Raw genomic sequence first — 15,714 nt, 5'->3', positions numbered from 1 at the left:
TATAATGTGCTGACCACAGTTAGGAGTGAAAGGGAACAAAGGAAGCCTTAAGGAGGAGCACATGTGAAATCAAGATCTCCTAACCTCGCCTGGGTCTCATGCACACTTTTTAGTGCCTGAAGTATGAAATATCACTTCAAATATCATTTCAACCCAAGATTTTGATGGCAGTGGATTTACAGGTACAATATTTCTAATTATGGGACAACAGAGAAAACTTCCCATCTCTGACAGCAAGGCAATGGTGACTTCACTTACTACAGCAGTTTTTGTTGCAAAAAAGAGACACATGCTGTTGGTCACAGTACAATTCACACTTTATTCCATCGTGATTTGTATACTTGTAGGATCAGGACAACAAGAGACCAAAATCAGTGCAGAACTTCTCTGGACTAAAGAGCCGTGAAAGGCATTTACTGGTTTTGGCACACAGAGTGGATAACCATACATTGGCTGGAATGTGATGGTCAGCAAATCAAAATGCACACATCTAACACCATGTTGAAATCATGTCTGAGTTCTGTAGAATGTTAAAGATTAAATAATTACAAAGACTAACATGCAACTCTATATAAGTCACATTATTCATCTACAGACTATTTCCCCCTTAGAGATAAAGAAGATAGCCTTAGTAATCTGTTCACAGTAGCTTAAAGAGCAATCAATACACATTAGAGATCTGCCTGCTGATTTCTATAGCGATTCATTAGAGTTGAAGAAATAATGCTAAATAATATACTTTCTCTATATTGCCCCTATTAGATTGAATCTTACCGACCAAGTAATTCTGACTCAACTTTTCCTTACTTTAATATAATTCCTATTGTCTTCACAATGTCAAAGAGCAGCTTCTGTTAGTTTATTTATCCTTATAAATCACAACGGGCCAGAGGGGAACCTATGTAATAACAGGTTATCTTTCCTCCGAAAAGAGAACATTATGCTTACGAGAACATCAAAAAATACTACTACTATGCTGCAGATATTTTGGGTTTTCACATCATCATGTAGGGAGTCTAAAGAAGACAGCCTAGTCAGTTGACATAGCATAGAATGAGATTCTGTAGAAGGGGCACACAGATTCTAAGTGACTTCTTGAGACAGAGGAGCAAAGAGTACAAGCAAAGGAAAGGAAAGGTGGAAAACAGCCTTCTGCAGAACAGATTGTTCAGAAGAAAAATCTAACTACTTGCAATCGACTATAATACAGTTCTTCAGTTGGGGATGACAGAAGTAAGGATATTAAAAATTATATGCCACTTGCTAGTAAGCCTCATGTGGCTGACTAGGTTAATTTTCCCCAGATTGTTTCTGAGATGCTGAACTCTTCCAGGGAGAAGTTCTGATTTTGCCAGCTCAGAGCCAGATTTAACCCAAAAGGGCAACCATAATTGTGGAAGACAATTTTTCCTTATTAACTTGAGCATGTGGGTAACATTCATTTTCTCTCTGGTAAAAACATACTATTCACCTATGATGAGACGATTCCAAATATGACAGTGACTAAGATATGGTTCATTCATGGGATGCTATATATCTGCATGTGAAATGAATTTAAAGTTAAGCAAAAAGGAGAGGAAAGGAATTCTTCAAATCCTGGCATTAGATCATCAAATAAATGAAAAAGACAGATAGTAGTTACAGATGCCTTGGTTTTCTCAGAGGCTTATCACTTCCATTTGGTCACTAAACCTAAGAAATGGTTGGTTAGAAATACATAGGTAAGCAGAGCAAGACTTTCAGTCATATTTCTTAATCTCCCTGATTGTTAATCTTGAACAACAAGCTACAGGCAATACCGGAAAGGTGGAGATGACTAGGAAGTTTGATAACATGCCTGGATCAGTCACCATTCCTTGGAAAGTACCTTTTCCTTGGCCTGCTAAGAGGCTGTTTCTTTCAGGTTTAAGTAAAAGACAATGATCTCTCCCTTCACTGCGGCATTGTTCTTTGTAAGAGACTGGCATCAGTTTTAGGTTGTGTAATTTAAAAGCTAGAGAGGAAAGAAGTGTTAATTGAATTCCACAGTACATAATCATAGATATTTCAAAGTAGAATTGTCCATTGTCTGCGGTTTCAAGCACCAAGCGGATCACTTCCTGTACATGCTCCATCTGGCTCTCACTAGACCATCAATAATCACTTTTAGATGCAATGTCTCTTTTGAAAGAAATAACGTCGTTAGACCAGGATAATTGCAGGGGGGTAGAAGGCTGGAAATAGGGTGAGTCACGATGGCGGGGGGTGGGGGGTGGGAATAGAAATGAGCTGATGGAATAAATAAGAGTATTCCCCAAGGTCTGTAAATGGCTGGTGATAAAGCAAAAATTCATGGAATGTGACTTAAAAGACTTCCTAAGACATTGTACCCATATGGTGTTTCCAAGTGTCTTGATCTACGATCCTAGCAACCCTATGGAGCTGAATTTACCTTCCTAGCTGTGGTGTCCTACTTATGGAATTTAGTTATCTGGGGCAAACCCCATCAGGACATGCTTCTTTGTAGTTAACTCTTCCCAAATAGTCTCTCTGATTTTGGTCACAATTCTGCTGAGGGACCTGTCTGCCTTTCCTGGGGAGAATGGAGGTGGTGGGCAAATACCTAGCCACGAGCCAGAGGAGACGGATGTGGCAGATGGGGGAGGCCTGCAGGAAGGTATCCAGAAGGCAAGACAGTGGATTTTACCTAAGGTAATAGAAGTGGGAAAGGCAAAAGAAAATAACTGGAAACAAAATTTCCAGAGTTCAGAGGAAAAAAAAAAAAAAGAGGGAAACGGAGAGGATCCAGGAACAAGGGAATTTTTCAGGAACCAAAGATGATTAATGATACAGAGAAAAACAAAAAACAAAACACAAAACAACCCAGCCTATCTGACTGATCAAGAAGATACCCTTTAGCATATATTGGCAACTAAACATCATATATATATTTCACACCAATAATACAAACACTAAAATGAGTGTTTCTTTACTATTATTAATCACAGTTCAATAATTCATTAGCTCTATATTTTCTAGATTGCTTAATTCATTTAGCAAAACCCACGGCTTAGGTACCACCGCAAGGGGCGGGGGGGGGGTGCAGAATGAAGCAAACTTGGAATCAGACTTTTGTAAACCAGAGTTAGTAGCACAGTGGCACAGTAGATTGTCAATGAACACGATAGGAGTGGTACAGTTATCGGCCTTGTGAGTGCAGTATTGCTGGCTACAAGGGAGGGACTTCAACTCAGGAGTCTACCTTCTTGTTAATTAAAATTGAGCAGCATGTGAGCAGCCCATCCACCTTTTCCAGTTCAGAATGGCTCACGGGGATCAGCATATGGTCCTTCAGCTTCTCATAAACCTGCAGCAGGAATCAAGGAAAGGTAAAGAAGAAGGATTGTGCCTCTGCCTCTGTCTTACCCTACCCCCACCTCCTTGCCTAGTGCAGAGAATTAATGTGGCTTGCAAGTTTAGGCATCTCAGCCATGTAACCCCAAGATGTACATGCAATCTAGACCACATATGTGCCCACAGCCATACTGATGGAGCTAGCAGCACTGGTTAACCACTAGCTCTATGCTTTAACCTCAAAGGCAAAGATGTGTCAAAAATGTGGTTGTTACTAGAGATGCCTTCACTCTGCCGTTGTCACTGGGAGATTGAGTGATACGTGAAAGCCGGTGGCAGTGTTTTCAGACTCAATAGTACTCTCCCTCTCCACACTTTAAAACCCTCTTAACTGTACTTTAATGTTTCTTTCCTTACCAACACCACTGGAAAAACCTGACAAAACAGAATTTAAATGAAGTATTTCAGGTCAAACTACTTTTAAATTACAGGTGTGAATTTTATAGCATCTTTTGACACTAATAGAAAGCATGTGTCAAAACTTCAAATTAACAGTCCACAGATTGTTCTCTGATGATCAAACAAAGCACATTTTAAAAAAAACAACAACAAAATCCCTTGAAAACACACTGTCTAAAAGCAATCTACCATGCTTCTTCAGGAAGCACTTTGCTCCTTAAAATTCAGTACAGTGGTTAATTAAGAGTGCTGGAGCCAGAGCTGGGCTCCAAACCCAGTTCTGTCAACTCACCACCTAAAGTGTGACTTCAACCAAAATGCCATGTCCCCTCTTAGCCTTGGGTTACTACTCTGTAAAATTAGAGCAGCAAGAGCGCCCTCCCAGGGCCGCAGTAAGGAATCAATAAGATAATGCACACAACGCACTTGGCCCAGTGCCTGGAGCAGGGGAAGCCTCAGTGAACATGGATGCTATCATCGTTACTGTTGATAGACACAGGACTGAATCCGGAAGAGGTTAATCATCGTCTGGTTGTCAGATGATCACTGTGGCTGGAGAAGCAGGAACGATCCAGAGCTGTGTTTCTCCAAGTGAGTGCGGTGACCTAGGTACTTGTTGGTATTGCAGATTCTAGGATTCTAGGGTGCAGATTCTAGATCTAGGAACATGCTTTTTTAACAAACCTGAAGCACAATAAAATATGAGACCCACTATTCATCTGAGAGCTGGTTAAGCCCCAGTATGAGGTAAGGGGTCCTATAGTTTCCTCAGCATCACACTTTCCGCCATGGAAACAGAGAAATCATCTATGTATCTCCCCACCATTTTCTTTTAATCTGCCAAGAAGGTGACTAATTAAGATAAGCCTAGTAATTACACAATATCACATATTTAAAAGATAGCCAAAACATTTTCTAAAATGTTTAAAGATGTAAAATTTTAAGTTAGATGTAAAAAAAGATGAGTGGTTATCAAAGGCTCTTGTGTAATGCTCAGTATGAATATCTTATTCCTTCAGGCAGAGCTGAAGATGCTGAAATGCCTAAAACAGATATGGACATGTGGAGGGTCTATGGATGAGCACTGCTGTGTCTCCGTGGTTAAAGTAAACTGCAGTTGCTAAAGTATACAAATGAGACTGGCAGAATGCCCTGAAAGACAAAGGAACATCTTCTAACACCAGAAAGAATTCCGTATCTAGGGACAATTCCCTTGTTGGCACATAAATGCAGAGGCTCTGAGAGGGACAGGTACGTGCCTGACTGCAAGTATATTTTCTTTTTGCTTTTTCTTATCCTTTGCTACCTGGGGTGTGCAGCCCAAAGCCCTTCTTTTTGTAGCCCTGACAATGAGCGCCCACCTCTGGGTCATTCATACTTCTCTGCCATAAGAAGCTAATGACGTTCTGAGGAAGGGCAGCTCACATTTGTCCGAAAACAATTCGAGTTGACCATCCAATTGTACGTATCTATGCTTAATGGGTATTTAAGTGTGGGGAGGTATGTGTAATCAGAGCTGGAGCACAGACTTGGGAGATCTAAGTACTTATTTGAAAAGTTCTGAATACCAGACACAATCACCTCAACTACTGTGCACACATTAGTGACCAATGACATGAATGAGAAGCGTGAGTTAAATCAAACTTTCCTTGTGACCTATATTATCCTTTCTGCTTTCATAATGATTTGATGTGTATAGAGGAAAAGGAAGTGCCTGTTATTTGTCACTCCATCATGAAAAAATTCCCTAGGCAGGAAGACTGTCATGGAGGCATATTCAGCTGCAGTGGCCAGGAAGGAGGGTTTTTTACCTTTGCACTTTCTGGATACTCTTCTGGGGTTCGGTGTAGCAAGACGTGGCCTTTGTTGGGGATATTTAGGTATATACAGTTCGCGGCCATGTCATCAGGCACAGTGAGTTTGTCATAGCGGTGGTCACTCATCTGTTGCATGATCTATAAAGAGAAACAAAGCAGGTTTAAGCAGAGCATTTCCCCACACTTTCAAACAGAAGGAAGGCAGTGTGTGGGAATAAGCTTGCAACGGATGCCTAAGAATGTTCTTGTCAAGTTCCTGCCTATTTCCTCCAGTCATTGAGAATCCCAGGAGGAAAACTCGATGAAGCTATGATTCTTTGGAAGAGCTGGAAGGGTTCTTCTTGTTTTGCTTTGTTTTATGAAAGTGTGCATTTGTGTGTAATTTTAAAAAGGTTTTAAAACTGTCCATAATTTTTTGTTTTTGTTCATAAGATCTATCACTAAGACATGAAATGGACATATATACAAAGGCCCAGTGGGGGTTTTGATGATATTCTTGGCTGAGTAAGAAGGGCTGCCCTGCTCTATAGGAAAAAGGGTCCCTAGTGGTAATCATTCTGGTCAATAATCTGATTTAGTAATAACTGTCCCCCCCCCCCCCCCCCAATTTCCTCTGGTAGATACATTTAAATTGAATTAACCTGCCTGTTACAGGTGATGTCCTTAATACAATAAACATAAAAATCACTTGAAAATGTTAAAGTGATTTTAAAGACCTAGGTCTCACTAGGTCTCATCCCCAGGGATTCTGGTCTGTCAGATTTGAAGTGAGGCACAGAAAATTTGCATTCTAAACCTCTCCAGGTAATTCTGAGGCAGATGGTCCCTAGACCACACCTGGTTAAAAAAAAAAAACAAACAAAAAACCTGATATAACAGGTCTATTCATCAAATGATGGGATTATTAATGCCTTACTATAAAAATAGTTTAAAAAAATCACAAAAATGAACTTTGCACAAAATTTAAAAATTGATCTCATTCTCGTCTTTTCAAAAAAAAATGAAAACAAAAACCCAAAAAACAACCACAACCTCACTACAAAAATATCCAAACACCAAACAAACAAAACGAAAACAAAAAAACAACCCCACAACAACTTAAATATATTTTGGGCTTCGCTATGCAGACTCTTTCCATTCTTTATCAATATCCATACATTATAAGGAATTTGCTGAAATGTCATGCCATAACGGTATACCAGTATCTTTTCCACAATCTGGCTTGATCTACCTTTCCAGCCAGGTCTCCCTTTATCCCTTACTATTTGCATGGAAATGTGCTTCATATTACTAGGCCTCAGAATTCGGAAGCCTTGACCACTCACTCGTGGCAGCAATGGACAGAAAGATTCACAGTATGGAAGAGTGCAAGAGACAGCACAGCATGTTCCCTGCAGAAAATTCATTCCAAAGACCACGTGAAGGGTGGCATATGGTAAGCTCCTACTGACCCACCAATCAGGTCAACTGCTCACTTCTCCTAGTGTGGAATATGCCAAGAGCCGGGAAAGAGCAAGAGGAATCTGATAATGGAATATCCTTGGCACAGAAGGAAACATCAGCAATGGGGATGAGCTTAAGCACTATATCAAAGGCTGAGAGACAAAGATGAGTAAGACACAGATCCAGTGTTTGCAGAGGTTACAGGCTAATGGAGGAGACTGGCAAACAATTATACTACAATAAGAACAAGCAGGGCACCATGGAAAACATTGAAAATTTATTATCTAGTCTCAAAATTCCCATTTTATAGATGAACAAACAGGACTGATAGAGAAGTCAAATAACTTGCTCGAAGTCATACAGGTAGATTTAAACCCAAATCTGTGCAACTCAAAACCTTTCTTAATCATCTTACTTTGCTCTCTTTCTTGACCTCCAGAGCTGCAGCACATCTCGCTTTCCTATAAACTACTATAACATCTCCTTTTCTGTACTCATTTGGTACTTATTATTTATTGTCCTGTGGTATCACTAACTCTTCTTTCATATGTAATCCTATTCTGACATGGTACAGTTTGGTATAGTTATAGGACTTGACTGGACATTTCTTTTGCACTTTTTAATTTAAATTGTTCCCTAAAGGGATGGATCCAGAGAGGGTGTCATCTGATGGGTTGATTCTTCTCTAGAGCCCTGATTGAGAAATCTTAGATCTACTTGGATATGTGGACATTTAAGAGGTTAAAGACACTCCTGGGGTGCCTGGGTGGCTCAGTCAGTTGAGTGTCAGACCTCAGCTAAGGTTGTGATCTTGCGGCTGGTGGGTTTGAGCCCCATGCTGGGCTCTGTGCTGACAGCATGGAGCCTGCTTTGGATTCTCTGTCTCCTTTTCTCTCTGCCCCTCTCCAGCTCATGCTCTCTCTCTCTCTCAAAAATGAAATAAAAATTAAAAAATAAAAATGAAGAAAAAGTGTATAAAAATGAGAAGTTAAACACACTCCTAAAGTGTAACTACTCTAAGCAAATTAAAAACATATTCAACTTAGCCCTCTTTATAAAGTGGGTATGTCCAGAAATAAAATGGAGAGGCTTATTTAAGAGAAAAACAATGCATATCCAAGTAGCTCTCTTCTATTATGAATTTCTATGTAAACACATCTTATGCAGACTTTCTTTTTGGCTGCTTTCAAAACACATTAATAGTAGCTTTCACTGTATGGGAGGGGGCACATTAAACCATTAACTCTGGAGTGACCCCTGGGATTGAGTCTCAGCTCTAGGCTTTAAATGTAAATTTAAGCTTTTTGTTTGTTTTTTGACTTCTTGGTTTCCTCACTATAAAACTGGGATAATAATAGCCTTTGATACACTTATTGTGAAAGTACATGAAGATAATGTATATAATGAGACATAGTAATAAGCCCTTAATAAGCTAATAGTATTTTATGGCAGCATGACCAGCCAAGTAGGGGTCAAGTTTCTAGTCTGCAATCAGAAAGAGGTAGGTCTGAATCTATGCTCTGCTATACACTAACTGTGTGACCTTGAGCAAGTCACTTAAGCTCTCCAAGGCTCATTTTCCTCAACTGTAAAATGGGATGACAATGTCATACCTATTTCCTATAGAGTAATTCTGAAGGTTATTTTTAAAGACAAAGCAAAAGAGATTATGTCTGTAAAGTGCTTAGCACAAGTTCCTAGTACATATTCAATGTGTAATAAATGTGCACCTTTCCCTTTTTGTTTCTTGCAAGTCATTTGGCATCTAGAAGGAGATCAAAATATGCTTGCAGCTAATTGATTCATTTCTTCACCCCTTTCAAAGGATATAGCAAACTTCAAGAGTATACTGAGATGTTCACAATTATGTATGTGAACAACTGCATGTATAAAAATGAGGTACGATCTACATCCAGAAAAAGAAACACAATTCATTTGTTAATGTGAACCGGGCTAAACCAGTGAGGCCAATGTTTGTCTTTTTCCTTATGCTGTACAATAGGACACTATACCCTGTGGTCCTAACCCAAATGATTTTGGATGTAAGCTAATAGGAAGTGGTGGACCTGGGGCAAACTAGACCTGAAAGCATTAAAACAGAGAAAGAAAAGAAAAAACCTTATGTATATCAAACTGAACACATACATGTCTCTGTCAGTTTGTGACCTGTGATTTAGTGAAATAGTCCAGAAGCTCAATAAGCAGTTTGATTTCTTCAAGATGTAAGTGGAGCCAACTCTAAATGCAAGACAAAAACTAGGATTTATAAAACTTCTCATCAATTTCTCTTAGTCAGTCTGGCCAGCATGTTTCTTTCTGGGTGCAGGGAATAGGACTGCATGACATCTGAATCTCTGTTGTGTGTTGTTGAAGGTGGGCCAAGATGGTTAGTCTGCTCATTTACGGTTAGAACTGACTGTCATCCTTCATGTGGATTAGATACAGTTTATCTGAGAAGTTTAGGATTTCTTCCAGACCACTGGGAGACAGTTCCCTGGGCCAGAGGTTTACTAAGTGGGACCTCAGTGATTCAAGGACTTCCCAAAGATCCTTAAAAAACATGGTATGTACAGCCATTGTTACCTGGTCAAGCTCAGACACAAAGAAAACAAAATCCAGAAAACTGAATATTTCCATTGACCCGATTTTCTAATCAACTGGGAGAATTGTGGGCAGCCCATTTTAGTCTATCACATTAGGCTAGTTGCTCCCACCATTCATAAGCACTAGATAATTGCCAGTTGGTTTTCCATCTGCTCTACAGATGATTCGCTGCATTCTTTATCCAAAGGTAAAGAAATCACCTATCCCTCCTGAGATGAGTTGAAAGAGAAAGAAGCATGGCAAAATCACACCGATAGGCCTGACTATACCTTCAATGGTTCCAAGAGCAGCCCGGCCAATTTTCCCACCTCGCAGTCTGACTCATGCATGTCCGGTGGTGACAATGAAGTAGAAACATGGAATGTTGTACATTCCAGAGGAAGTGTTATCAGGGTTCGTTATCAGTGCTGATTTCTTGTTTATCAGTGAGGGACCAAACTAAAATCTCCAAGGTTGTGCCTACTTCAGAAAGTGCCCAGTTTCTTCTGAGTAATGGAGACTGTAGATTTCCTTTCGTGGTGTGCTTTATTTACTTGGGTTCCATCTCTTTCCACCCTCTCTCCCATCCCCCACTCTCACTTCCCTGAGTGAACAATCCTGCCCCCTTGGTGCCTATGTGTTTGCTTTGTTGACATTTATTTGAAACTGTAATCACTGCTTTTCCTCACTCTTTGGTGTTTCTCTCTTTTCCGGACCTTATATTTATAATTTATAGCTTCTGGTGGGAGTATTCTCAAAATTACTGACATCGGAGCCAGTAGCCAACATAGCATTGTTTGAGGATAGTTTCATTTTTTTTTTTTTTTCATTACTGTCAGGAAAGGAATAATAACACCCTTGGTGGGGAAATAATTTAATACTGGGAATAGATAAAGTAACTCACCAATAAATTCTACTGAGAGTTATTCTTAAAATAAATGTCTTAACAAAGCCACCTTAGGAGAAGTTTTTCAATCAATTTATCAAGGTCCCATGGTTATCATTTTAAGACAGGTTAAAAATGTGCCAAAAGAAATGACTTTTAATAATAGAACAGGTCCCATTTGGAGCAGTGAGTGGTTCTGTTTAACTGTGGAAAGGAGAAAACACAAAAGCAATGCCAGGCGTAGTCTTTCTAAATGAAAAGGATTTAGGAAGTGGTAACTGTAAGTAATAAACAAAAAATACATTGTTTTTTTTTTCTTGAAAAAGCTAAAGGTTCTGATTCTAAACACAAAGAGTTTCTGTGTTTTGGAACAAAGAACAGGTTTCTCTTTTCCTGTGAGAGTGATTGTTTTCCTTTCTCATATATGTTGCTATTGTCTGAATAAGAAAGCTTGCCATTTATTTATAGCTGGGTTCAGGAAATACATATATACACACAAGGCAGGGTGTGCAGCTCCCCATTTGGAGGGGAACACACAGAAAAAGATTCAGAAGACCATGTCTCTAACATCTTTCCTCTGTTGTTGGAACTAGCACTGTGAGGATGTGCTCATGTGGCCTGCCTGGCAGGGCATCGCCTCAGAGAGCTCAGGCTCCCAAGGAGGAAGATGCAGTCACAGTGAGGGGAGGAGATCTTGCTTCCTCTTTGTGGGTGCACAGAAGCCTTTGTTAAAAGATGAGCATCATTTCAAATATCTTGAGAATGTGGCTGTTGGCTGCTTAGTTCTATGTGCCAACATTTTTCCTAAAAGGGTGGAGGTGGTGTACTGCTCCAGAATGCTGTGTAAAGTGTTCTTTGAACCCCAGGGGATGTACTTCCTGCTTCTCACTGTGTCCCAAGCCAGAAGGGAAAGGAGAAAGCACCGAAACCCTCTATAGACACTCTAAATTCCCAAGAGACCCTAGACTCTGGCTAATATCTATGAGTCCTACATGGCTTGGAAGATGTGGGAAGTCAAGTCCCTGCTCTAATGTGCCATTTCTGACTTTTGCCATTTCCCAAAATAATTATTCCACTTTGTGCAAAACATAGTAAGTATTATTGGGATTGGACACAAATGGTGTTTAGTTCAATCCAACAGTCCTTTTCGGAGGCCCCCTTTGCGCTAGACACGATGGCAGTGAGAGGTGGCAAAGAGAAAGACACTCAAGGATAATTCAGTTGCAGACTCTGCCTTTAGGAGATGACAATCTATAATTTAAAGCAGGACAAGCACACGAAGGCGATGCCAGCAGTAAAAAGAAAGTCAACTTCACTTCTATTACAGACACCCCCTTACTGAAGAAGGCACGCAGCAGAGTGGAAATGGTTCTGAAGACCATCTTGGCTGCATCACCGTGGTCTGTTACACAGCTGTGGGGTTGGAGGAATCGGCCTTGCTCCCCAGAGTAGAGCTGTCACAAAATAGAGTGGGAAATGTCTGGCTTTCAGCCCAAGAGAATTTGCATGGCTAGTTGCATTAACAACCAGGCATTTCCGTCAGTCCTAACGTTTCTGGGAATTTTCTCATTCAAAGGACTGGAAGACAGCTACATTCTCCCACTTGTTACTCATGGTTTCTTTGTATTACATCAATTACTTAAAAAAATTCTTGGGCTATGTTGTTTCACAGAACGGTTTAGGACTTATTGGTCAAATACTGAAGCAAAGGTGTATAGAAGGTATTTAGAGATGTTTAGGAAATATTCAGAGCACGGTTGGCTCACAATTGATCTTTTATGAAATATACATATGTACCATCTCAATGTATCAAAACAGTCAATATTAAAAGGGACAGATTATAGATTCTATTGAGATGTATGATATATGATGTTCAAGCCCACTACTTGTTGCTACTGGATACCTAAAATCCCTCATTTGTTTATACATCCATCAAGGTTTTATTGAGAGCTGACAATATACCAGGCATTAAGCCCAGGCAGTCCTTTTAAGGCTGGGTCAATATAACTATGGATAACATTCTAGAACTATTATGTTTTCATTTTTTTTTTTTTATAGTCTTACAGTGGATCAACTCAAAATGAACAGAACCTGAGAGAGGTTGTCTTTTAAACATCCTCTCTGAATTGATGGGCTGTACATATCCTAAAACTGAAGTGACATGGTTCTTTTTAGTTAAAGCTGGGCCAACTTTCAATGCCAAATATTCCTTTCGAAGCTAGCTGCCATTTTCTCCACAACTCTCTCTCCTATTTGGAGCTGCTCCTTTTGTTCAGATCATAAGGCCCACTTGAATATGGGGATGAAAGACTTCTGTTATTCAAACTACAACCAGAAACTGTATGAACCATTTCTTGAAGGGATCCTCAAAAACAATGGTTTCTGTGGAAGGCTGGGAAAAACTCCCACACTGGGAGGACCGCTCTGAGCTCTGTGAAGGGCTGGGGAGAAGCGTATACACAGGAGGAACAAGGGAGAGCCTCTGGGTGAGTTATAGTCCTCACTTTCTAATTTCAGGGGTGCAGGGGAAAGAAATTCAGACCAAAGCACCCCTTCCAAAAGGCAAAATCTGGGATCCTATCTCCTTTCTGACCCCTGCCCATATATTCTCTAAGACTAGCTCTGTCACAGAAGCAGATCTCCCACAGTCTAGTCCTTGTATGTTGTATCCAAGATATATCTTGTTGCCTCTTTGGGTACGAAGTCATGCCCTGACTATGCTTCCCCAGATACCTGCACCCTAATCTCACCTTCGAAAATTAACTCCCTTGGGTACTGGAGGCTTGGTGATCTTTCAGGTTCCCTGTGTCACTGGATAGCAGGAAACAACTGCAGCATTTATTGAGCTGTCTTCTATTTATTGGTGGTTCATCTATTCTTCATTTATTTCTCACAACAATTCACTTTTATGCATGAGGAAACCAAAGTTCTTAGAAATTTAATAATTTGTCCAAGGTCACATGTTAAGACAGTAAATCCAGGATTCAAGTCTAGGTACCTCAACCTCCAAGTTCCCACCTTTTTCCTGTCAAACTACCACCTCTCCAACATCCCTTGAAAGACTAGACTCGGAGGGGCACCTGGGTAGCTCAATTGGTTAAGTGTCCGACTCTTGATTTTGGCTCAGGTCATGACCTCACGGTCAGGAGATCGAGCCCCGAGTCAGGTACTCAGCGTGAAGCCGACTTGGGAGTCTCTCTCTTTCCTTCTTTCTCTGCCCCTCCCCTGCTGGTGCATGCACATGCACGCTCCCTCTCTCTCAAAATAAATATGTATTTTTTATTTAAAACATTTTTTTAATGTTTAGTTTTTTTGAGGGAGAGAGAGAGAGGCAGAGAAAGAGAGGGAGACACAGAATCAGAAGCAGGTTCCAGGCTCTGAGCTGTTAGCACAGAGCCTGACGCAGAGCTCAAACCCACAAACCGTGAGATCATGACCTGAGCCGAAGTCAGATGCTTAACCGACTGAGCCACCCAGGTGCCCCAAAATAAATAAAAATAAAATAAAAAAAAAGACTAGACTCTGAGCTCACAAGCTGGTAGCCTTTGGGCTAATTTTTCCTGTAGATACAACTTATTTAACATGCATATATTTTTTACAGTTTGCATTTAAATGCACTTTAGATGGAGAAGGTCTGGCTCCTGAAGCCATCTGAGTTCGCTACTGAACTCCATGGATTGGTTTCTTTAAAGCTGGCTGTTATGTTCTTTAAGTAGATGAAAGATGAGTAGAGCCTTTGGGGATAGAAAAAAAAAAAACAACAGTGGGTAAAGAGGCATTATTGCTTCTAGAGCAGCAGAGGGGCAGGCTCTAAAGTGAGAGATAAGAAATGGCCAAACACACACACTTTGCAATGACATCCAGAATCAGCCCTGTTCACTCTGACCCTAGCACTGGTGGATTAATGCTTATTTTCTGTGTGAGTAAATATTCCTTAGTTATCTCATCAGCAGGGCATACATTTAAATTTTCTTTTGCAATAACTGTGATTGCTTTGCTTTGAGTCATTCAAAATCCTCTGCCCAGTCTGCTGGGCACAAACCCATTTGTGAAAGGGTTGCCTAGGGGTTAGAGAAGATTCTGTCCTCATGAAAGAGCTCCCCCCCCCCCGCCCCCCTTCTGGAAGAAGATGAAGAAATTCATCATTGGGACCTCCAGTTATATCACTCTACCTGAATGTATACTCTTAGACTAGGTGGTTAAAAAAAAATCTTTAATGTATGTTCGGTACTCTGAGATTTTTAGCTCCAGGAAGTAGTGTGTTGGTAAATGTAGGGGAAAATATATGCATAATATACCCACATAAGTTTATTATAAATTTTACTGGTATAAAGGATAGGTAGCACACAATTTATAAATAATAATAAAACAGTTAATATTCCTTACTGTAAATTTTGTATTGCCAATTGATTCTCACAACAGAATGCTTCTGTTGATTTTTTGCAGAGCTCGTGCATCTGACGCCAACCTATTGTTGCAATTGACAAACCAGTGTAGTTCCAACATGGCTATTGGTTGATATTTTTGTTTATCCTAATGAGACAAGTGAAACAATGAAAACATACATTGGAACTTCGTTTGTTTGTTGATGATATGGGTGACTTCTTTGCTGAATTACATAATAGCTTTTGAATACTGGAAGAATACTCCCTCACTGTAATGGCTATACAGGTGACACACTTTTAAGTTTAATCTGTGGGATTAAAATTTCTTCCATCAGTTTCTTATGTCTGGACAATCAATAAAAAGCTAAATTAAGTTGATTTTTGTGATGCACACATTCCCACTGTTGCCAATTCCCAGTTACCAACATAACATTATTGAATACAGAGTTGGGAAGAGATATGCAATGGCATGCCATTATCAAATATTACCAACATGCATGTACACAACAGATGTAAATAACCTTTAAGAGCACAGCTAATGAATGGTAAAATGTAGTACAGGAATTAGGAAGTGATAAGTTTTTAGTATTGTTTTTAGTATAATTTATTTAGTTTTAAGTTCACATAATTTAATGTTTTAAGTTTATTTATTTATTTTGAGAGAGAGAGTGAGTGAAAGCAGGGCGGGGGGCGGGGGGGCAGAGACAGAGAGGGAGACAGGGAATCCTAAGCAGGCTCCCCACTGTCAGCACAGAGCCCAACAAGGGGCTGAACCCACAAACTGTGAGCTCATGACCTGAGCCAAAAA

The 15,714-nt window shown here is 40.1% G+C and overlaps 1 protein-coding gene and 1 long non-coding RNA gene across 26 annotated transcripts in view; one reads left to right on the top strand and one right to left on the bottom strand.

The window, feature by feature from the left end:
* Window positions 1-299: 299 nt before the first annotated feature.
* DDAH1 (dimethylarginine dimethylaminohydrolase 1) overlaps window positions 300-15,714 on the bottom strand; it is a 244,319-nt gene continuing 228,904 nt past the window's right edge. For all 25 annotated transcript variants that reach the window (XM_047869776.1, XM_047869782.1, XM_047869793.1 and 22 more), the window contains 2 exons: window positions 5,604-5,747; window positions 300-3,346 (listed from right to left, as the gene is read on the bottom strand). In XM_047869776.1, coding sequence (XP_047725732.1) covers window positions 3,230-3,346; window positions 5,604-5,747 — 261 coding nt within the window. In that variant the 3' untranslated portion in view covers window positions 300-3,229. The remainder of the gene's footprint in view (window positions 3,347-5,603; window positions 5,748-15,714) is intronic.
* On the top strand, window positions 5,084-15,278 carry LOC125172165 (uncharacterized). Its single transcript, XR_007154621.1, has 3 exons — window positions 5,084-5,253; window positions 6,904-7,044; window positions 14,968-15,278. It is a non-coding gene; the product is annotated as an uncharacterized LOC125172165 (long non-coding RNA).

This window comes from Prionailurus viverrinus, chromosome C1 (assembly GCF_022837055.1).
Source record: "Prionailurus viverrinus isolate Anna chromosome C1, UM_Priviv_1.0, whole genome shotgun sequence".
Lineage (NCBI taxonomy): Eukaryota > Metazoa > Chordata > Mammalia > Carnivora > Felidae > Prionailurus > Prionailurus viverrinus.
The sequence above is the reverse complement of the archived record's forward strand: the minus strand, read 5'-3'. Positions and strand labels throughout refer to the sequence as shown.